The 25,469-nt window shown below is 34.6% G+C and overlaps 1 protein-coding gene across 2 annotated transcripts; it reads left to right on the top strand.

Moving 5' to 3' along the window:
• The first annotated feature begins 151 nt into the window (after positions 1–151).
• Positions 152–19,073, top strand: LOC141347377 (NACHT, LRR and PYD domains-containing protein 3). Of its 2 annotated transcripts, XR_012357339.1 has the most exons (11): positions 152–404; positions 2,048–2,092; positions 2,271–4,101; positions 4,428–4,601; positions 5,801–5,974; positions 8,237–8,410; positions 9,239–9,412; positions 9,642–11,729; positions 11,957–12,102; positions 12,568–12,660; positions 13,016–14,235. XR_012357339.1 is itself a non-coding variant. In XM_073852382.1 (10 exons), exons 1-10 carry the CDS (start codon positions 164–166, stop codon positions 16,926–16,928), a joined length of 3,180 nt encoding a protein of 1,059 aa, XP_073708483.1. In that variant the 5' UTR covers positions 152–163; the 3' UTR covers positions 16,929–19,073. The 2 variants fall into 2 exon arrangements, 1 of the variants encoding a protein (XP_073708483.1); XM_073852382.1 differs by lacking the exons at positions 11,957–12,102; positions 12,568–12,660; positions 13,016–14,235 and adding exons at positions 14,942–15,127; positions 16,922–19,073 and having other exon boundaries at positions 9,642–9,815.
• Positions 19,074–25,469: the final 6,396 nt, after the last annotated feature.

Raw genomic sequence — 25,469 nt, 5'->3', positions numbered from 1 at the left:
TTGTAATAAAATGAAAAATAAAATAAACAACATTAAGATGCTTACGTTTTTGAATAAATAAAGCAGTAATTGAGATTCGTAGATCATGGCAATAAAGTGCAACTTTTTGAACACTATCATTTTCTTCTCCAATAGTCCATGAAGGAAGATGACATCTGTTTCAATGCTGCTTTATGATACTCTAGATGACCTGGAAAAGGTCAGTCTGAAGAGATTCAAGAGTCTCTTAAAACACGATGGGCCTGTTCAAGCTAGTAAACTGGAGGATTCTGATGTCACTGATATGGTGAATATAATGATGGAACATTTTGGACCAGAAGAAGCTGTGAAGATCACACTGAACATCCTGAGGAAGATGAACCAGAACCATCTAGCTTTTACTTTGCAGAACAAGTACACAGAAGGTAATAAGCCGACAACATAGATTTATAAATATGTACAGTATATTCCTTTTTGAAAGAAGATTCTAATGTTTGCCAAAGCTGCATTTATTTTTTCAAAAATATTGTGAAATGCTAGCCTAGAATCTAGACGTGCCCCTAGCGGCAGCAAATTACATTTGCTTCTAAGGTCAGTCTAGTTACTCTCAATTCACTTAAATTTCCGAAAAATCCAAGATGTACCGGGCCAATCACGAGTCGGTGGGCGGGCTTAACATGATGACGTCTGACCTGCGTCCATAAGTTCAGTCAGACATGAATTCCTGGTTCCGTGAATTAAGCGTGGAAAACTGAACAGTATTTATATATTTTTTTACTTTTGATACACAGCCACGTCCATGTGTCCTGAGCAGGAGCTCGTTAACGTTACATCTGAACGCGCTGTGGTGTAGAATACGCAAACACCGGAAGCGATCTGTGGCGTGTATACGACACTCATTGTTTACACAGCACAAGAGATTGTGGATATAGCGGCTATTCAAAATGGTAATTACTTGCGCTTGTCCTGGTTGTTCAAACCCATTTAAAGCTGAAAAAGATTACGTTTGCTTGCGCAAACTCATCCTGGACTTTTTTTTTTTTTTTTTTTTACATATTTCCCCTTTCGGTGTTTGCGTATACTACATCAAAGCGCGTTCACATGTGACGAGTCGAATCATAGATATGCTAAACTCGTGCTCATGACAGATGGACGTGGGTGTGTATCAAAGTTAAAAAGAAAATTATATAAATACTGTTCATTTTCTTGCAAAAACCGATCGTTTCGTGTCTTAGGACATCAATGTATCGTCACGAGCCGCAGGGTGTAATTTGGATTTGTCTGTGCATGTTTTTGTTTACTTTTAAAGGTTTAGTGCCCATCTATGTCTATTATTTAGCTGACAGACTGCACAGTGCACTGATTTTTGTTAAAAATCTTCGTCGCTCTGACTACGTCACCTGACCGACTAAGTCTCTGATTGGTTGTAGCGCTATCCTATTGCGTGGAGAGGAGTTTGAAAGACAACCGTTTATCCCACCCCTCCGGTTGAGCCCTGTCTATGGAGAGTGCCCAGACCCTACATTTATGTGGGTCTGGCTTGCCAGGCTAGTGAAATGCTACAATTTAAACAAAAAGTTTTCAGTTTCAACAGCTTGTAAATAAATACCTTCCAGTCATCATCACAGGAAAATTTTCACAGCTGATTTTTTTGGCATCTGGAGATGCACCAAAATGAAAATTATGGGCGGAAACGAAATCAAAAATTTAGGATGCCCAAAATGCTTTTATGTAATTGTTTATTTTATTAAATAATGAAAACAATTTCAGTTCTTATTTTTTTTTATCGTGTGTGATGAACACTGTTATGTGATTTTTATTTTCAGCTCATATTTTTGGCCATTTTTGCTCAAAAATTACATTTTGGGGTTTTCAGCTTACAATTTTTGGCAGCTGAAAATTATGTGCATCCCTAATCATTACTCAAGCCTTAAGTGTTACATGATTCTTGAAAAATCATTCTAATATCCTGACTAATAGTTTAAAAATTGTGGTGCTTGATTGAATTTGGAAACCACTTTTTCAGGATACTGTGAACATAAAATCTTATTCTTTTCTGTCTTCACAGTGCAGAGACTGTTAGAAGTAGCTGAGAAATGCACAAGAAAACAAGGTGAATCAACCTCCTTACACCAGAGTCAGAAATTATTTTAGCAAATTTGATCTCCGTACAAAACAAAATTGCATTCAGTACTGTGCATTTAAATATCATATGTCTGCACCATTTCATTCATGCCAGTGTGAAAACCTTTTCTATTTCATTTACTAATGTTGTTTTGTTTTTGTGACAGATGATTTCTGGCTCCAGGAATTCTTGAAGACTCACAAAGTGAACATGAAGGAAAAAGTAGAACACATTTTTGAGGGCAAAAGAGAAAATGAAGCACATCTCAAAGATGTGTACACAGAACTCTTCATTACAGAGGGGGATATTAAAGAAGTCAATCATGAACATGAGATTCTGAAGATTGATGATGCCTTTAAAACCTGTAAATCACAGAACAAGCCAATCAAATGCAATAAAGTATTTATTCTGAACAAAAATACAAAAAAGATTGTGCTGACCAAAGGCATTGCTGGCATTGGAAAAACTGTTTCAGTGCACAAGTTCATTCTGGACTGGGCAGAAGGCGAAGCCAATGACAATATTGACTGTGTGTTCCTGCTTCCATTCCGAAAGATGAACTGCATTAAAGACAAAGAGATCAGTCTGCATGAGTTTTTACAGAAATTTAATCCTGAAATGAAGGGTCTAGAAACAACACAGATATATAAGAGCTGTACATTAGCCTTTATCTTTGATGGACTGGATGAGAGTCGACTGACTTTAGATTTTAACAGTGGAATGGTGACAAATGTTGAGGAGCGATCATCTGTAGATGAACTGTTTACAAGTCTGGTGAATGGGACTCTGCTTCCATCAGCTCTTATCTGGGTGACCTCACGACCAGCAGCAGCCAATCAGATCCCTCCTGAGTATGTAGGATTGTTCACAGAGGTGCGAGGATTCACTGACCAGCAGAAGGAGGAGTACTTCAGGAAGAGAATTAAAGATGAGACCCAGGCCTCCAGATTGATCTCACTCATTAGGAAATCTCGTAGCCTCTTCATCATGTGCTACATTCCTGTCTTCTGTTGGATCACAGCCACTGTCCTTCAGAAAATCCTCATTGAGAACAATGCAGAGACCACCACAACACTCACTGAAATGTACATTCACTTCCTGCTGATACATATGAAGATAAAGAGTGAGAAGCAAGACAGGAAAGCAGAAAGAGTCCATACAAAGCTTTTAGATTCCAATAAAACAATGATTTTGAAGTTAGCCAAGCTAGCATTTGAAGAACTAAAGAATGAAAACATTGTGTTCTATGAAGAAGATCTGAAAGCGTGTGGGATTGATGTGAGTGAAGACTTTGAGTCCCTAGGAATGCTGACTGAGATCTTTCAGCAAGAAGCTGTACTTCACGAAATTAAGGTCTTCTGCTTTGTGCATCTGAGTGTTCAAGAGTTTCTTGCTGCAGTGCATGTGTTCCTCTGCTACCTGAACAAGAACATGGAGGAGCTTCAGTTTTTCAGTAAAAAAACACAAACTGAGGTCAGGCCGAACTTTGAGTTTCAGCCTGAACAGTCTGAAAAACACAAAACCCATGAAAATATTCAACTGCATAATTTAGTAAACAATGCTGTTGAAAAAGCAATGCAGAGTAAGAGAGGACATTTAGACCTCTTTTTGCGTTTTCTGATGGGCATTTCACTGGAACCAAATCAGAACCTGCTCAGAGGCTTGTTCCCTTACACTGAAGACAGCAAAAACAGCATCACAAAAACAGCGGAGCACATTACAGAACTATTAAAAAAACAGGACATCTCATCTGAAACCTCGGTAAATCTGTTTTACTGTTTACTGGAGCTCAATGACAATTCATTATATATGGAAATACAGAAGTACCTTGAATCAAATACAAAGAACCAGCTCTCATCTTCCATGTGTTCATTACTGGCCTACGTACTGCTGATGTCAGAGAAAGTGCTAGATGAGCTTGACTTAACAATGTACAGGACCACATTGGGAAGCCACATGAGACTTCTTCCAGCTGTAAGATGCTGCAGAAAAGCAAAGTCAGTAACTGTTTTTAAGTCAGTCTTTTAAAATCAATTTTAACTTAAGATTCAGTTTGATATATCTAGTGTTTACTGATTTTGGTAAAGGTAAAGGTTGCATTTTCTTAAGTGGCTTAACTAAACAGTGATTTTGTACACATTTGAAAATTAATTTAATTTGTCTGTCACAGTTGCAACACTACAAGGCAATTTGAATGTTTCTAGGAATTTTAAATGTTCACATAAAATGTAACACAAACATGAACAGTGTTCCTTCAAAATAAACACAAAAATGTCTTGGGCAAATACAAATACATAGTGTTTTTTTTTTTTTTTTTTTACAGGCTGTCTGATTGTTATCTGGATGATGCCTGCTGTGAAACTGTGGCTTTAGCACTGCAGATACCAAACTCACCCCTGATAGAGCTGGATATGAGTGACAATGACCTGCAGGATTCAGGAGTAAAGCTGCTCTCGGATGGACTGAAGAGCCCAAACTGTCAGCTGACCAAACTAAGGTCTAAGAGTCAGATATATTTTATATGTTGATTTCATACACATAGGGTATATCACCCAAATAAAATAGATTCCTGAATGTAATTATCTTTTATTAAAATGATCTGGTGCTTGATCGGTGATCGGCTGTGAAGCCATTTGAAGCTATTGTAAAATACTCAGCAAACAAACACCTGTGAACTAGTTACATGAGTAATGTACAACTGCGTCTTCTCTGTGTTTCTGTTTAAGCAACCTATGTAGAAAGAGAGGTCAGTCATTGCGATTCCAAGAGAATCCCCATGCGGATGTCACTCCCGAAATTTTGCAGAATGTATTCCACATGGGTCCTCTTTTTGCTGCATGAAATTTTTTTTTTAATTAAATTATGAATGGCCTATATAGACAAAAAATCATGCAAAGACCACTCCCTTAATTACGAAAAAGTTGTCACGCATTTCAGTTTACCTCATTTTCAGTTAAATTCTGCAATGATCAATGAATCTGTCTACACAGCACAATTACTCTTATTTACAGTGCATCTACACTTTATTGTAATAAAAGGATTTACGAACTTCCAGAAGGCCTAAACAAAACCTTAGTAAGTAAACGCCTCTGGTTGACCATTGCATTCCAGAAATCAACAAATATTTTTGTGACTGGCTACAATGTTCAACACTGCAAAAACAAAACGCAAACACAAATATACATTGGATTCTGCATTAGGCGACTGCCGCCTATTTTCATTTTGTTGTTTATTTAATTATTAAAGTTAAGTTCGACAGCTCACACTTTCTTCCTTCTTAAATCTTAAACTTTGTTTTGTGCATATATACAATTTCCTTAAATCATCCTGGCGACCCACCTGAGAGTTGTGACCCAGGGTTTCGAAAACCACTGATCTAATGTGAACTTCTTATAATATTACTGCATAAGCATGACAAGACCAAAAAATAAATAGGAATAAAAAACACATTTATTCAATACAAGTCCCTCACTTCCACATATTAGGGCTGGTGGTGAAAAAACATGTAATTTCTCTTATTTTCTGTTTGGTGATAAAAATAAACATGTTATAGATCCAGAAATGAAATAAAAATTAACTAGTAAGTATACAGAAAATGTTATACCACCGTATTGTTCTTTACCTCAGATAAAACTGTGAAGTAATTTAAGTATTTAATGGGTATGTAATTATGCCTTTTTTTATTGTTCTGTATAGATTGGAATCCTGTTTTCTCACTGGTCATTCATGTGAAATTGTGGTATCTGTTCTACAATCACCAAACTCCCATCTGATAGAGTTGGACATGGGTGACAATGAGCTGGAGGATTCAGGAGTGAAACTGCTCTTCGATGGCCTGAAGAGACAAAACTGTCATCTGGAAATACTAAGGTTTGATACTAATTTATTGAATAGTCAAAGTGGTGAAGTGTCTGCTATTAAAGCTGGTAATGATATGTAAGCTAAGGTTAATTCATAGTTATCAGTCATGTGACTGGTACAGAGATCTGAAGGGCAAAACATCTGTAGATCCATGCAGTAACAATGCATATTACTGTGAATCTTTTTAATATAATCTGTATATAGAAATAAAGGTGATTTGACCTTATGTGAATAAGCTTCAAGTTTTTGGACAGTTCATTTACAGCACATGCTGCAATATTTCAAACATTAAAAACAGCAGTCTATTATAAAATGCTTAACATGCTTTAATGCACTACAACAATCACATTGAGTATACACCTTAATGATGCATACTATACAAGCAAGTAGATGAACCCAACATATAAACACAACACACTAAACTGCATATTAAGCATTTTTCTTAACTTTTTTATGAGAAAGTGCTTAATGTGAATCCTTTAGGTGTACACTAAATTTGGTCCTCAAACATCACTCTCCTAATGCATTAAGCCACATTATGCAAGTTATTTTAGCATGTTAACATGTCTCCTGTATATAACATGCATCATCAACCAACTGTATGAGTTTGCACTTTTAACTCCACTATGCAGAGAGATCCACAATGAAAGCTTTTACTAGATGACATTTGTAACACTAGATTGACAAACACTACACTGACCAATCAGATGACTGGGACAGAATAAAAATGTTTGTGTTGTAGAATGTTTCAAGGGGTCCTATTATGCTTTTTCACTTTTTGAACTTTAGCAAGTGTGTGGTGTGTATGTTTGGGCATACAAAACATCTACAAAGTTACAAATCTCAAAGTCGACTCCAAACGGAGATATTTAGTTTTAAAAAAATCCCTTTTCAAGAACTACAACGAACGACTCGTTTGGACTACAGCGTTTGTTTACCGGATGCAATGATGTCACAACGTGGTATCCCGCCTACGGAAATTCAATTTGTTGGTGGGTGGGGGATTCGCCTAACTTTACCCATGTATTAAGGAAAGCCGCTTTTGGGACGCTACAGCGAGCTGTAGGTCGGCTCGTTTAAACAAAGCTTTAACTAAAGGGTCCGCAAATTGCTCCAGTAGCTGTGCTGAAGCAGCGCCATTCCCGTGTGTGTTACAGAGGGTCCAAACACACACAGATCCACAGCTGATGTAGACACCAACATTGACTAATGTTTTATCATTTGTGAACGCGTCGGCACTGTCCCGTAGACATCTGCAGTGTGTGGAAAGAGATTTATTCATCATACAGTGTAGATAGCTTCACTAGCCTTATAGTTTCAGGCATGCAAATAATTAAATACATTAGCACAATAATGATAATATCATGTATCTGCGATCTTGCAGACTGATGATAGGACCAACAATAGCGTATTATTTACTCACCCTTCATGCATCCAAGGTGTATATGACTTCCTTCTTTCAGACGAATGCAATCAGAGTTATATTAAATAAATTCTGGTACTCATAGAACAGCATAGACTGAAAATACGTCTATCCATAAAAAAAAGTGCCTCATATGGCTCCGGGGCGGTCGATAAAAGCCTCCTTTTGGGATCAGATGTGTTTGTGTAAAAAAAAAAAAAAAAAATCCATATTTAAAACGTAAGAATCACTTTAATCTAGTTTGCTGCTTTGGGAAGGGGCGCAGCAGGGCGGAATACGGTCTACGCTGTTGGCCAATTGCAATGCAGTGGGACAGCTGACCAAACACAATACTTTTGGTTTTTCGGAAGGCGGAACCCGGAACTAATCGAGCCGTTTGTGCCAGCCTGGGGAGAAAGCTATTGTAATAATGTAAATTATGTGAAAAATAATGCGTTTTTCGAACAACTAAGCATGACAGCATGTTCAAGTACACCCCAAAATCAAATTAAAGACTTTGTAAAGGAGCATAATAGGACCCCTTTAATATTCTTTCAGATCTCACTATAGAATGAAAATCAAGGATTGAGAGCACAGTTTAATCAGTTTGATGTATATACACTGCTTAAAAGTATTATTTATGTATGTATTTAGAATGCCTGTAAGTGTTTTTTTTTTAAGGTATTAAAAGGTGTTTTGATGGTAACAGTTTTTACCAGTACTACTTTATTTTGTAAATGGCTGTATAAACTGGTGAACAATCAGAAATCAATTTTATTTTCAATAGAACATGTATCATTATAAAATGATACAGAATACAATAAAATTGGATGAGTAATTATTCAGTTTTTTTTTCTTTATCTGTTCAGATTAGCATACTGTAAACTCACTGATCAGTGCTGTGAAACTGTAGCATCAGTTCTACAATCATCAAACTCGAATCTTAAAGACCTGGACATAAGTAGCAATGACCTGCAGGACTCAGGAGTGAAGCTGCTTTTTGATGGGCTGAAGTACCCGAACTGTCAAATTGAGAAACTGAGGTTTGAGATTCAGATTTTTTTATTATTATTGATTGAGTTGTGATAACATTTACATTTACTCATTTGGTTTGAGTTTTTTTTTTTTTTTTTTTTGGTGATAACTTGGTTTGGGAACTGTATAGAGAAAATAGAATCTAAAAATTAGGAAACTAAATTACGCCTAACAGTAGGTGGTGGCATGGCACCGTCTTATTAAGTGAGTCACTGAGTCAATTATTCAATAGATTCTTTCAAAACAAATGATTCATTCAGGAACAAAGTAAGAAACTCTTTGTATGAATGGATCATGTAATCATTGACTTAGTCAAAGGGCTCAATAAAAAATTACTTAATTTCACAAATAACAAAATCTGTATTATAGTGATCAGTTATAAAGTACTGATAGGCTACCTGACACAGTTGCTGTAACTTTTCATATATATTTGGACAGTTCTTGTCGGGGTTTTAATGACACTGTTAAATTTTCAGAGAGCAAATCTGCGGTTCTAGAAATTATTTTAATGATTAATAACTTTTCGTTATTGCTTCAAAGGAAAGAAAACCAGCATGGGTATGTTTAAGTAAGCTAGATATGCACAGATGCTGTGCAATTAGGCTGTATTTTATATATAATTTAGCTTACATGATCTTCCCCAAGAAAATATTAAATGAACATAATTTATGAAAAGTATTATGTTCATGACCAAATAAAGCCAAGAGCCCAAGATGGTATGATAAACGGTTAACACAGTAAGTGCTTGACAGTAAAAATCTACATTTCAAAGTTACAGAATATGGTAAAGAACATTTAATGGGTGTGTATTTATCCTGTTTTTTTATTCTGACCAGTTTACTGGCCTGTAAATTCACTGGTCAGTGCTGTGCATTTGTGGCATCATCTCTACAATCATCAAACTCCCGACTGATAAAACTGGACATGAGTTACAATGACCTGCAGGACTCGGGAGTGAAGCTGCTCTCTGATGGACTAAAGAGCCCAAACTGTCAGCTGGAGATACTGAGGTTTGAGGTTAATTTCTCAGTATATTAACAGTATATTAACAAAAAACTACAAAACACACACACACACACACACACACACACACACACACACACACACACACATATATATATATATTTATTTATTTATTTATTTATTTATTTATATATTATAATTTGAGAGAGATTCCATTTTATCAGTTTATAATAAATGGATGTGTAATTATTTTATTATTATTATTACTCCGTTCAGATTGTCAGACTGTAAGCTTACTGGTCAGTGCTGTGAAATTATGTCATCAGTTCTACAATTATTAAACTCCCGTCTGAAAGAGCTGGATATGAGTAGCAATGACCTGCTGGACTCAGGAGTGAAGGTGCTTTCTGATGGACTGAAGAGCCCAAACTGTCAACTGGAGAGACTGAGGTTTGTGATTAATTCATTCAGTGTATTGACACATTAAATATTTTACTAAACATACTAAATGTATAGTCAAAATATATAATGTGTGAATTTTTCATGTGTATGTGTAAGAGTCACTCTCAGAGGAAAGAAGAATACTATTGAATAGAAAACAATACACAGAGTGTCAACAACAGAGCTTAAGATGTTGCAGATTACAGTATTTAATTAAAACAGAACCTAAAATAACTTACCCAAACAGGGCTATTTCCTTCGAGAGATACAAATATATTTGCATATGATCCTCAGTAACTGGTAGATGACTGTATACTGTAGATTTGAAAAAAAAAATTACATTCAAACTTTTATGATTTGACAGAGAATTCACTTTTATAAGTTTATAATAAATGAATTTGTAAATATTATGTTTTTTTTATTTTGTTCAGATTGAGTAACTGTAAACTCACTGGTCAGTGCTGTGAAATTGTGTCATCAGTTCTGCAATCATCAAATTCCCATCTGTTAGAGCTGGACATGAGTTACAATAAGCTGCAAGACTCTGCACTGTAAACCCTAATGTTGTCTTTACTTAAACAATCAAGTTATGTTGACTAAACATTACTTACAATGTTGTGTGTTGGTCCTGTTACTTAAAAATGTGAGTTAATTTAACTTATTTACCATCAAAATGCATTAACTTAAGATTTTAAGTGTTGTGAGCTCAAAATCATGATTAATCCTTAGAAAAAAAAAACATTTTCAAAAGGTCAGTTTCACAAATGTAGTCTTTTTCCTTTTTAAAAAATTATAATACCATGTGCAAGGTCTTTTCTCTTTTTTAAATCAGAAACAAATTGCTTCAGTTACAATTATTCACCATAATGGGAACACATTTGGGTTACTTATTTTTATTTATTTATTTTATTTTTTGTGACACTGGGTTTCACAGTTTGATTTTAATGCTTTTAAGCAAAGCTGAGGAGCTTCTACTCCCTTCGGAGAGGCGTGCAAATCATACGATTCCCCACATCCACATTCAGCTGTGGTGCGTGCATTATGGTAAACACAAGTGTTTTGCAAGAATTTTCTTTTTACGCTTGAACCATATTAACAGCACAAAGTATGCCAATCTTTATGTAATCCATATAGTAAACTAGTTTGTAAACTCTACAGAGAGCGCAAAATCACATTTCAAATACTAATAGCGAAAGTGCTTTACCGGAAATCTGACATATTATTATAGTTTGAAAATGGCCCGCGCTTACATGCTCACATTTCGCAGTTCTTTATTTTAATGTGATTGGACATGCAAGGAGTTCCGCCTAGCAACAAGAGAGCTGATTGGTCCTTTTGCCGTCGTCTGTTTTGTTGCTGACAAGTTTGAAGACAGATGTTTTTCTTCTATGTTCGGTAAGTAAATTATGTAAATGTTAATATAAAGTGACGATTTTGAGTGAAATATGCTTATTTAAGTCCCTGTGATACGTTTCTATAATAAAAGACAACACAGCCATGGTCAAACTTTGACAGCGTAGCCATCAAGTAACGTTAACTTATATGGATTTGAGATGGTATGATAACTGAGATATCAAATTAGTCTTTATTTGATTTGTAAAAACCGAAACATATTAGTTAATTCATTTAATCATAGTGTAATTGTGTATTTCTGTGGGAAAGAGCATGGCAGCCACTTCTGAGATCAATTAATCAACAAAATATTGTGCATAATGTTATCAAAGAATGAATGAAAAGTCGACAATTTTGACTTGTACAGAGCATTTGTAAAGTATGCACATTTAGTTTTATTTTTGGATAACGCTGTAAGACTACAATCTTAATTATAGAGTAATTTTTTTTTATTTTTTTTTAACTTATTGTTAAACTTATTATTTTCAACTTTTCTGTTACAGGTTACATGAGACAATAGCATGTGGAAATGTAAGTATTGTGTTTTTGACTCTGCAAGCATTTTTGTTCAGCAAAATAAAATCATGTGTTTTACAACAATTTTCTTTTTTTTTCTTCTTTTTTTTTTAGTGGTCTATTCCTTTAACATGATAAAGAAAACCAATTCTTAGCCTTCATTATTTACTAATTATTTATTAGCCTGTAAAGCATTTCTGTGTGGAAGCTAATGTGATTAGTTACCTGATGTTTCCCCCAAGGTTTGCATGGAGTTCAACAGAATTAAAGGCAAAAATCTAATGCAGGAATTCTAGAAAAACCTGGACAGACACCGTTCATGGACCTTTGTATAACCAAAAGGGGGTGTCCTGGTCAGCGCTTGTTGAACTTTTTACAGCAAATAAAGGTCAGTAGTTATTTGTCTTATTTAACATAACTTGAAGGATGGAAACCAAAAACGGAAATCCTCTCCTCATTTCCTCACCCGCAGTTGTTCCAAACCTGTATAAATTTCTTTGTTTTGCTGAAACCAAAGGAAGATATTTTGAAGGAATATTTGTGACCAAACAATTTTGGTGCAGCACTGACTTCATTAGTATTTCTTTTTAGTATGTACATGTAAGTGGTGCATCAAAACAGCTTGGTTTGGAACAAATTTAGGGTGAGTAAATGACAGAATTTTCATTTTTGGGGGAACTATCCCTTTAGAAGTATTTATTTTAACAATGTAATTTATTTATTATTTTCTCATATCAGTAATCTGCTATGTATGATAATCTAAAATTTAATTTATATCACATACCAATGCTTAAAATAGATTGATATTGAGTTTTTTGGCTTTAATAGAATTTCATGTTTTCATGTTTTAAAGTCAGCCCAGCCAACTGAGGTCCGAACCCTTGTTCTTCGGGGACTGCCTATCATGCTTGGAGATGATGATTCTTCTTTCTTCCAGTCATCTTTAGTAAGTAAATCTGTTCTTAAAAGGGATAGTTCACCCAAAAATTATTACCCCATGGTTTACTGACCCTCAAGCCATCCAATCAGAGTTATAATAAAATTTATCCTGGTTCTTCCAAGCTTTTTAATGAGAGTGAATGAGGGATGAAATTTTGAATCTCCAAAAATTCCATCCATCCATCATTAAACTGCCCAACAAGGCTCCAGGGGGTTTGTATCAGTTTGTTTAAGAAAATATCCATGTTGGATTAGAATTGGTGTTTAAAAAAAAAAAAGCGGGCATTCTGTTAAACATGCATTGATGATAAACCTTGGATTTCTGATCACAATACTATATTTATACCTCTTTTTTTCACTAGGTATCTGATCATCACAACACTATCCTTGATGTGCCAGTGGGGATCTTATTGGAGGACACTGATCTTCAGTCTTCCAATTCCTTGCATTTGACTTCTTCAGTTTGAATAATTATTGAAGGCCAAGTGGTGATGGACAAAGTGCAGGACCTCCCACAGGCAATCTGACTTCTCTTCGGTCTGATATACGCACTACACCTGAATTAACCAAGATCACTCACCAACAAGATTGATTTCATCTGGCGTGTACTAATGCCAATGGGACAGAATGCTTTCAAGCCAAGAGTGCAGTCTCTGGCAAACCAACTTTTTGCTTAAGAAATCACTGTGATACTTTAACATTCTTTGTTTTGAGTCTCCCCCCTCCCTTAATTTACTCCATTATCCATTTTATAAAGAATAAAAATAATGTTTAAATTGTTAAATGCAGAGTTCTACAACTGATGTGTCGGAGTTAATTTGGTATATTGTTACACCTCTGTAGTGTGGTTTTGACAGTAATAGCGTATTTCAGTATTGTTTTTGATGAAATTTTGGTGAAATACACAATATCCTGAGTATGTTTTATTTTAGTTTGCTATGTTTGCACAAAGCTTAAATAGTCAAATGCAATGTTTACATTAAAATAAATACTTGATACTTGAGTGAAGTATATATGTGACCCTGGACCACAAAACCGTCACTGGGGTATATTTGTAGCAATAGCCAAAAATACATTGTGTGGGTCAAAATTGTTGTTTTTTACAAAATTGTTGAAGTTAAGATCATGTTCCATGAAGATTTTTTTGTAAAATTCCTACTGTAAATATATGAAAATGTAAATTTTGATTAGTAATATGCATTAAGAGTTTAATTTGGACAACTTTAAAGGTGATTTTCTCAGTATTTTGATTTTTTTTGCACCCTTAGATTCCAGATTTTCAAATAGATGTATCTCGGCCAAATATTGTCCTATCCTAACAAACCATACATCAATAGAAAGCTTATTTATTGAGCTTCTATATGATGTATACATTTCAGTTTTGTAAAATTTAACCTTATGACTGGTTTTGTGGTCCAGGGTCACATATGTGCATAGAGTTGTACAATTGATGTACTGCACTAGTTTAATTTATTTTTACCACCTTAAGGTGTGGCTATAACTGATTTAGATTACTGTATAGTGTTAACTGTATTTTCATTAATATTGTGACATCTTGTCAATAAAAAAAATCAAAGATTAATTATGCTGTTCATTGTTTTATTTCAGTTCAGTTACTTTCCATGTTGAGTTAACTTAAATATATAAGTACATTTGAACATAATCGTTTAAGTACATTAAATAAGTACAAAGTTTATTGAACTGAACGATTTAAGTGTAGTCTACAAAACCGCAAAGTTAAATAAACTTAAATATGCAAGTTTTGGGAGACTCCATTACTCAATTAAATTGAGGCAACGAGTTTACTCAATCACTTTAGTCCAGTCAACTTATTAGGGTTTTCAGTGTGGGATGAAGATGCTCTCTGATGGACTAAAGAGCCCAAACTGTCAGCTGGAGACACTGAGGTTTGAAATCCAGGTGTTGTTGCTCACTAATAAGGCAGTGTCCATCAACCATTGTGGATGGGGCATGTAAAATGTTGCTCTGAGACACTGCTTGTGATTTAAGGGGATTTCAAAAAAAGGAATGGGTGAATTTTTATCATTATATGGTGGTTGTGTACACACACTGCTAACACACATATATGTTCAAACAACATGTAAAAGTGAATTTTGCATAACAGGTGTCCTTTAATAAGAATTTGTGTAATATTTAGTACTTGAATACTACTGTTAGATTCACCTCACTTAAAACTTACATATAAGCTATATTTATAGGCCAGTCATTGCGGTTAGCAGCCAAATTTAGGTGTCACAAATGTTTTAATTTTTTCTATGTCCTTGTAGATTAATGATGTGTGAGGTGAGAGATAAAGGCTGTCGTTATTTGGCTTCAGCTCTACATTCAAAACCCTCACCCTTGAGAGAGCTGAATCTGCTCTATAATCGCCCAGGACAATCAGGACTCAAGATGCTCCATGATCTCCTGAACGATCCAAACTGCACACTGAATAAACTTGATTGTATTTACAAGTAAGATACATCTCATCCTCAACATCATAAATATTTGTATGTGTATTTCAATATAACCATCTACAAGTATACAGTGGAGTGAACTGTCATTCAGAAGGATGAAACATTGCTTATTTAGTTACATATTGAAAATTGTCACTTACTTGCCTTATGTCCCTTTAAAAATTAAGTAATTGGACAAAAAAACAGTTTGATTATCAACATCAATAGCAAACTGTCATCACCTGTGTTCAGTGAAAGGAAGAAATGTATGCAGGTTTGGAACAAAATGAGGACGAGTAAATGATAACATTTTCTTTTTGGGTTAACTACAGTATCCCTAAGTGTAGGTTTTAGTTGAATCAGTGTATTGCTTGGTTAGATATAACCATACTTGTGCTTGGATTGACAGCTGTACATGTTTTACATAGCACTAATGATTGTGTTTCTTTAAAACCAAAATTCTCTCATCCTTGTTCATTGCATTCAACAAGCTAAAACAAATTTGGAGTTTTTTCCCACACACACACACACACACACACACACACACACACACACACACACACACACACACACACACACACACAAACTCTATATGTGACCCTGGACCACAAAATCAGTCATAAGGGTCAGTTTTTTTAAATTAGGATTCATATGTCATCTGAAAGCTGAGTAAATAAACTTTCCATTGATATATGTTTGTTAGAATATGACAATTTTTGGTGGAGATACTACTTTTATCAGGAATCGGAGGGTGCAAATAAAAACCTAAATAATGAGAAAATCGCTTTTAAAGTTGTACAAATATAGTTCTTAGCAATGCATATTATTAAACAAAAATTGTTTTGATATATTTATGGTAGGAAAATTACAAAATATCTTCATGGAACATGATATTTACTAAATATTCGAATGATTTTTGGCATAAAAGAAAAAATTGATATTTTGACCCATACAATGTATTTTTGGCTATTGCTACAAATATACCTGTGCTACTTAAGGCTGATTTTGTGGTCCATGGTCACATATATACAGTATATTAACACAAACACACACGCACACGCACACACACACACACACACACACACACACACACACACACACACACACACACACACACACACACACACACACACACACACACACACACACACACACACACACACATGTTGGGTTTACATGTTTTATGGGGACATTCCATAGGCGTAATGGTTTTTATACTGTACAAACCGTACTTTCTATCGCCCTACACCTACCCCACACCTAAACCTAGCCCTCACAGGAGATTGTGCACACTTTTACTTCCTCAAAAAAACTCATTGTGCATGATTTATAAGCCTGTTTCCTCATGGGGACCTAAGAAATGTCCCCACAAGGTCAAATTTTACTGGTATTACAATCCTTGTGGGGACATTTGGTCCCCATAACGTGATGAATACCAGGTGCACACACACACACACACACACACACACACACACACACACACACTGTATGTATAGTAATAATGTCCTTATTTGGTTCAAATTTGTTATGTTTGTTAAATCTGACAAAACATTCATCTGCAGACATTTTTACACATTCATACCTGGTGTGCATCTTGATAAAAATCAATGGCAAAATACATTTTAAGAAATGCAAGTTATTTTCTGTTAAAACAGCTTAAACATACATTTTAGTCTGGGACTAGGTTTAAGCTTTGTCTATGAAACTGTGCATATTTTTATAGTGAAGATCATGAGAAGTAGTTCAGGATTACTGTTTCACTGCAGATCTGTTGTTTTCAAATTGTCAAATGTTCTCTCTTCTTATGTGCAGTGACTGACCTTAGTGGATCCAAACGCAGCAAACACTCATCTCATTCTGTCTGAGGAGAACATCATAGGTCACACATGTGAAAGAGTATCAGTAGTATCCTTATCATCCTGTGAGATTTGATGAGGATCCTCAGATTCTGTGAAGGCTAAATGAAGTCACAGGTGGGCGAAAACCATCATTTGCATGGAAGAGAAAGCTATTATTTCAGGTTTGTCTGAACTGCTCTGATTAGAGTTTTACTGTCTGTTGCAATAATCTGAGAACTGACAATCTGCCCTTCATCAACGCTTCAACAGAGTAGGAGTGTCTGGACTGTCTGAATATTATTTCTACAGTGTCTCTAACACACACATTCAACACCACATTCATCGAACACATCAGCTTTGGGGTTTTTCATCTTTCTTTAGTGTCTCTGTATCAAATTACATTTTTTAGAGCCCATAAGATATAAAAGTCATACAACGACGCAGATTTGATGCAGCAGGTGTTTTTGTGTAAAACATAAATCACTTCATGTATTTAAACCTCATCATCAGATTCCTGTAGCTGTCACTGAAATTTGAGTTCATGTGTTCACTTCTGAGTACGATTGGATAACGAAAATCGATTCCAATTCCAGAATCGGATACTTAAGGTCAGGAATCAAGTGCTTCTTGTAAAATGAAAATTTTGATTCCGCCTATCGATTCCTATGTGCGGTTCTTTTTTTTATCTTTCATCTGTACACTTGCGATCAGAAGTCGAAAAAGCAAAGTATGATATTAAAAATAAAGGTGCTTTAAAAGGTTCTTCACAGCGATGCCATAGAAGAACTATTTTTGGTTCCACAAAGAACCATTCAGTCAAAGGTTCTTTAAAGAACCATCTCTTTCTTGCCTTTTTATAATCCAGTTTTTATGTAGCTTGTTGATTTTTGTTCATGGTATTCAGCTGTAACTAAATGGTTTGGAAAAAAAGAAACTGAATAAATATGCTTGATATTATTTTTTAGTCACATTGGAATCGAAAATAATCAGATTTGATAAGCAGAATCAGAACTGGAATTGATTAAATTCAAATTATACTCAACCCTACTTCTGAGTGATCAGGAAAGAGAGTAAACCTGTTTTCACTACTCTTGATGTGCTTTTAAACATCTCTGAGGAAAAATAAGGAGAGGTAATCGGCAGATACATTTCTTTTATCTTTTTTGTTTATGCTTCTACTTTATGAATTAGATCATTCCTGTGGATTTATTAATGTTCTTTATAGGGACCTGAGAAGAGCTTGTGCTGTGATAACCATTAAATCATCTATTAGCCAGATCATCTCTCTGTGTGTGTGTTTAACCATTCCAAGTCTAAAAGCGTATTCATTCAAGTACTATAATGCTCATTTTTGTAACTCTTTATCAAAACAATGATATTTTCTTTTTTTCCATTCAAATTATTTTATTAAATATATCAATATGTCATATATGTTCAGATTTAAACTTGAAGTCTGTGAAGAAATTATTACTTAAATTATAAAAATATCTAAATCAGCTGACATTTGTCATCTAAAAATTCTCTTGTTTGAAGTCTAATAGTCCAGTCTTGAATGTAACTTTGTTAGTGTAATTAGTATGATGTATTCCATAGCATTAATATCAGTGGATAATGCTCTTCTATTTCCACTGGACTAATAAAGTGTCTGAACTGGGTCATTAGGCAAGTAAGAATTCAGATGGTAGTATTTTTAATTAAAAGATCATTTGGAGATACAATAAAAGCTAATAGTCCCTGTTTTTGAACAGAGAAATATTTCATTTTGACAATCACACCCTCATATCTAGACTGCGATTAATGACCTGAACAGAGATATATTTGGAAGTGAATCAGTGTAAAGTATCTGTTTTAGGTGTGGGGTTTTCTTCATTAAGACTCTATAGATCTTACTTTCTTTTCTGCATTTCTCTCAGGGGTGATCATCTTTATAAATACACTTAGACATGTGATTCTTGGGGATACTATATTCTTTATTTCTTAGAATTTCACTGTTTACAGTTTAACTGCTTAATATTTTTGTGGAATTTGTGGTACATTTTTTTCAGGGTTCTTTGATGAATGGATAGTTCAAATAAACAGTGTTAATTTGAAATTTAAATATTTTGTAACATTATAAATGTCTTTAATGTCACGTTTGATCAATTTAATAAATGTATTACTCTTGAAAATAAATAAGTAAATGTGTGTATTTTCTGTGTAATAATGCCTCAGTGTTAAAGTATACCATCTTGTTCTACAAAATTAGCACTTCCACCATGAAGTGGCTTTGAAATTGCGGTCTCTGTTCAAACAATGTAAATAAATGTATGTTTATACATTAATGAATAACTACACAGGAACAAATTACTAATGCACTATTAACATTCTAGTAATTACTATTAACTAACAAAAAACTCTGATTAACGAAACAGTAAGTAATAGCGCTCAGTTGAAAGTGGTAGTTCACTATTAGCTAATCAGTAACTACTATTTTTTATATCTCCTGGAGAACTACTAAGAACTGTTATATACAGGTTCATAATTAATGTGAATGATGCAAAATGTATAATTAATTCTAAAGTAAAGATCAAGGTAACCCACTAGTAATGACTCAAGAATTACCAAATACTTAAGAAGGGATTACTAATTATTTGGATCAGTATTATAAATTGAAGATCTTGATAACTTTCTAGTAATGACTGAAATCGTTGTTAGCTTTTGAGGTATATGTAAGGTTTTGGATAGTAATGACTCAATTGTTACTACATCCTTCTAAAGGAATTAGTATTTATTTGGATCAGTATTCTAATGTGAAGATCATGGTAACCCACTAGTAATGACTCAAGTGTTACCAAAACCATTGGAAGTATTACGATCCAGAACCTTACAGAAACCTCAATAGTTTTTAATGACTGTAGTCATTACTAGGGAGTTATAATGATCTTTGTTTTAAAATACTGATCCAAATAATTAGTAATTTCTGATGGATTTGGTAATAGCTGATTCATTACTAGTGTGTTATCATGATCTTTACTTTAGTATTAATTATACATTTTGCATAATTTTATTTAAAAATTAATTATTAACATGTATATAATAGTTTTTAGTAGTTCTCTGGGAGATATGAAAAAATAATAGTTACTGATTAGCTAATAGTGAACTACCACTTTCAACTGACTGCTATTACTTACTGATTTTTTAATCAGAGTTTCTTGTTAGTTAATAGTAGTTACAAGAATGTTAATAGCGCATTAGTCATTTGTTTCTTGTGTAGTCATTCATTAATGAAGGAACAGTATTCTAAAGAGATACTTTTTTACTTTTTTAGAAAGCTTGAATATTTACAAAGAAAACAGCATAATGTAGCAAACAATGCTGTTTGTACAAAATACACACACAAATATAATTCAAAACATACTAAATTTTCCAGACTCAACCTCTGTGAACTCAATGATACCTGTTGTGAAACTGTAGCTTTGGCCTTGCAGTTACCAAATTCACTCATCAAAGAGCTGGACCTGAGTCATAATGATCTGCATGACTCAGGGATGAAAATGCTCTCTGATGGACTGAAGAGTCCAGATTGTCAGCTGGAGATTCTAAGGTTTGAGATTCATTCACTCAGTAGTTCTGTTACGTAAAATAAGGCTATTAGTTGGGTTGTTAGTTGGTCTGTGTGAGGCTTGTGCAGTGATTTACACATCCAAATACATTTAACTGAACGTCTAGGTTTAAATAGGTTACAAGATACAATTTACATTTGTCAGTAAATATTATATGAAGGTGTAATTATCCAGTTCTTTTATTTTTGCTTTTGAGATTGGCAGGCTGTAATCTTACTGCCAAGTGCTGCACAAGTTTGCCATCAGTCCTAAAATCACCAAACTCCCATCTGAGAGAACTGGACCTGAGTGAAAATGACCTGCAAGACTCAGGAGTGAAACTGCTCTTTGAGGGACTGAAGAGTGCGAACTGTCAGCTGAAAAAACTTTGGTGTGAGATTTATTAATTTTGTATGTTAGTAATTCTAAATTACATATTTTGATATGTTTAGTAGATTTTTAAGCGGTCATTAACTGAGGAACCAAAATTCCCTTGATCGTCTGACATATAAGAGATCATTGTATTATAAAAACATATTATTCGTTTCAGAACTCAAAACTCTTGTTAGTCTAAAAACAGTTTATACCAAAGCCAGTCTGTCAAAACAACAGGCTGTGAAATGTGACACTCTATGATGTAATAGTTTTTAGCCTACTAATTTCAAATTATTATGTATTTTGATGCAAAGTTTAAGGTGGCACTGATGTAGCATTTTATTAACAGTTTATTAACTGTTTTCTTTGTTTTTGTTTTATTTTATTATTTATTAAAAGTCAGTTGCATTCTGAGTTTGAGTGCTCACCTTATCTTTACCTCCAAAGTGACACTCAGTATCTGGTAGATGACTGTAGAGATCAACTAGTGATCAGAACCATATTCTCCTTGCAGCATCATCTGACATTTTATTACTCTGTTTAGATTGGCAGGCTGTAATCTCACTCATCAGTGCTGTGAAAGTTTGTCATCAATCCTAAAATCATCAAACTCCTGTCTGATAGAGCTGAACCTGAGTATGAATGCCTTGCAGGATTCAGGAATGAAGCTGCTCTCAGATGGAATGAAGAGTCCAAACTGTCAGCTGAACATTATGAGGTCATAATACTTGTATATACATATATAAAAATATGACAAAAACTTAAGTGGGCTTTCACATTACAGCTTTTGGTGTGCACCCAGGTTCATCTGATGTCAGAGTTCATTTCATTTGGATTAAGTGAACATTGTTTTCTGATCTGTACCTGAGTCCACCTAAAAAGGGTGGTCCTGGATACGGATCATGTGAACTCCAGTACAGATTGCTTCTGATATGAACACAATCGCACTAAATCACGAAAGTAAACCACTATTAATGACGTATGAATTTGTCAAACTGTTTTTATCTGTTTACTTACTCGCTTTCCTGAAAAGTTTAACTGACACAGCGTGAGAATATATTTCTCATTTCTGCTTGCAGAAAATGACTCCTCGCTTTACAGTCGAACTGTCGTTGCCGCTTCGGAAATTAATCAAAACTGTCAAAATCCGAAGTACAAAAATTAAGCAAACAATTATCCATTTATTTTTCCATCTTCTACATAGTGATTACCTAGTAGGGGTAAACAGCTGCCACTTTAATGACATGAACATACCGTGGTTCAGAATAAAAAAAACAACATTATATAATAGCATTATATAATAATATAATAACATTTTGCATACCTACTTCAGAATCCAAATGATGTAAGGAGTGTTTATCATCAGTTCACAGTTGTCACAGATATCTTCATTATTTCTGTGTGTGTTTGTAGATTATCTAGCTGTATGGTGACACATGTGGGCTGTTGCTATCTGGCTTCAGCTCTGCGTTCAAACCCCTCACATCTGAGAGAGCTGGATCTGAGCTACAATCACCCAGGAAAATCAGGAGTCAACATGCTCTCTGATCTGTGGAACGATCCAAACTGCACACTGGACAAACTTGAGTATGTTGAGCATTAAGATACATCTTATCCTATGAATATTTGTATATGTATTTCAGTCTTACCATTTGAAATTATACAGTGAAAGAAAAAATAGGATCTGTAGTACGGCTGCAGCATATGAAGGAAAAATGTAGGCCTCGGGTCAAAACTTGATACAGTGGATGTCTGGTTTGGTAAGAAGGTCAGATAAAATCTTGCCTTTTTGATGAACACTGCTTTCCCAACGGATGCACTCTTTTAACTGTTTGGGACTCTTCTCACCTTGACCTTCACCTTGTTGAACCATGCCTTGCTACTTTTTAACATTTTATTTATGTACAAGTGTGTGTGATAGACAAGAGTTTCAGATGGGCAAAATGTGAGATCATTATGTAGATTTAGAAAACCGTCTTCTGATGATGGATTTTTAAATAAATATTTTTAGGGATAGATTGTGGTAGTCTATGAGTCATTAATATTAGCAGTATGTACAAAAAAATTATTCTGGCATGTCTTCATTAAGTAAATGTGTATGTTTTTATAGTCTGGATCATGGAGGAGAGTTCAGGATTACTGTACAACTACAACACTGTAGGTCTATATTTACACACACACACACACACACACACACACACACACACACACACACACACACACACAAAGCATCAGTTGTTGTTTTATTATTTTAAATGTTTTTTCTTCTTGTGTTCAGATGCCTGTGATCTCACTCTGGATCCAAACACAAGCGCTATATAAATAAAGGTGACTTGACTTGACTTGACACGCGCCAACACACTTACAGACATTCAACACAACGTTCACTGAACCCGTCTATGCTGGCTTTAGGGTTTCTCTTCTCTCCTCAGTGTCTCTGTGTCAGATTAAATCTAAAGCGTCATTTCTCCATAGTGAATAAATTAGAGAGGGAGTGTTGAGTATGGCACCATTTAGTGCCTGTGACTAGAGATTAGGGCGAGCCTCGCCTAGAGATTTTTCTGGTCGACTAGTGGTCATTCATTTTTAAGCATTAGTCGATAAACTATATAAACAATAATAATGACTAAGCGACTAATGCAATTTTGGTTGACCAAGCCTCTTTTCGTTATTGGTTAGTAGCCTATTGGGGGGCAGCCCTACTAGAGGTATAAAGATATATACAAAGATGCAGATGTGACATAGCAGGTATATTTGTCTGAAACATGGATCAAGTCATGAATTGAAACCTCTTAAGATTCTTACAGTTGTCACTGAACAGTTTCAGTTTTTATGTTAATTTCTGTGATAAGGAGAGAGTGTGAACCTGTTTTTATCACTGGTTGTGATACAGGTGTGGTTATTTTTTTTTAAGTATTTTTAAATACCTCTGAAGAAAAAGAAGGGAAAGTCATCTGCAGATACAGACAATATCATCTATTTGTTTATTTGTGTGTGTGTGTGTGTGTGTGTGTGTGTATAACCAGAAAGTCTAAAACATATTCAAGCACTATGATGTTAATTTATATACATCTTTGCCAAAACAATGACTGCTTTTCTTTCTTTTTTCCATTCATGTGATTATATTGGGTCAGAAACTCACAAATCTTAAACATTTTTAATTGTTTTTTTTTTTCATTTGTAGTTTTTCATAGATGTTGAGATGATACTGTTTAGAATCTGATTGGATGTAAAAATGTAAATATATGTTCATATATTCAGATTTAAACCTGAAGTCTATGAGGTTTTCTGCCAGAGGAATATTTAATTTAGACAGTCACACACTCGTTTTTACGATGCGTGTAGGAATGCGCGACACGACATAAAAGTAAATGCAAAGTCTTTAATAAATCCTCAGGCAGGGTAACAAACAGACAGGTAGACTGGAACACGCACACAGTCGGTAACGTTGTAGCCGGACAAAAAAACTCAGAAATCAAACGAACTTAAAAATAAAGGGGTGCTAATAAAGGGGTGCTAATTACAAAGACAGGTGATGGGAATAACGCTAATGGGCAGGAAGAATCAAATATGGGCAGTGTAAAGGGAATTAGGTGTAATGTTTTTCATTAAGACTCTATAGTCTTTAAATGTTGTTTAAAAAGTCACAGTAATTTACAATAAACAATAACAATTAACAAAAAATAGCTGATATTTCATATACTTCTTGCACTGCATTTCTCAGATCGTGACAGTGCCTGCGTGGTGCCTGGATTATATGTAGATATATTGGGAGGTTATGTATTGATCCTCAACATATTTTTGACCAGACATTGGGCACACATATCTCTGTAATTTGGCACAAATCCAAATATTTTCATATTCGCAATGTATTTGAATGATAAACTATTATTTATAATACTAGGCTTTGTACTTCACAGACGTTCGTATATCGATGAAAAAAATCATCCTTCACATGAGCAAAAATGTGCTTGGCATAACAACAGCATGGACCGGTTATATAATAATGCAAACAACATAAATTGAGGCTGAAATTACAGGGCCAAACACAGCAGCAGATACTTTGTGAATAAACTGTGATCCAGGAAGTCAAAAGACAGCAGAACACGTTTTTTTCCAGGCTTCCATTACAAAAAAAACTCTATTGCAAATTAAAATAGATGGCTAAATATTAAGGTCTACAATATATGTTTATATACTGAATATTTCAAGCCAAAACACAATGTCCAAATCAGCTTCATCAGTGACACAACGAGATGTGTGTGTGTTTGTGCGTAAGGTGAGACAGAGCTGAAACTATGCACACACTCACACCCATTTTTCATAAATAAAGCTACTTAATTAGTAAAGGCTAATTTGTAGGAAATAATTTTTTAATGCTGCAGTCAGTCCTTCCATTAATATTTTAATTGATTATTGCTGCCTGAGGTGTATTCAGGAGGGTGATTTGTTCATGTTCCATGTGAAAATCCTAATCATACTGCAATTATAAACAAGTCACGTGATTTTTAAAACAGAGTTTGAATGTTAAAATGCTTGATATTATTTCCTGATTCTATATTTACT

This window comes from Garra rufa, chromosome 12 (assembly GCF_049309525.1).
Source record: "Garra rufa chromosome 12, GarRuf1.0, whole genome shotgun sequence".
Lineage (NCBI taxonomy): Eukaryota > Metazoa > Chordata > Actinopteri > Cypriniformes > Cyprinidae > Garra > Garra rufa.
Note: the sequence above shows the minus strand (reverse complement) of the source record. Positions and strands in the feature narration are given on the sequence as shown.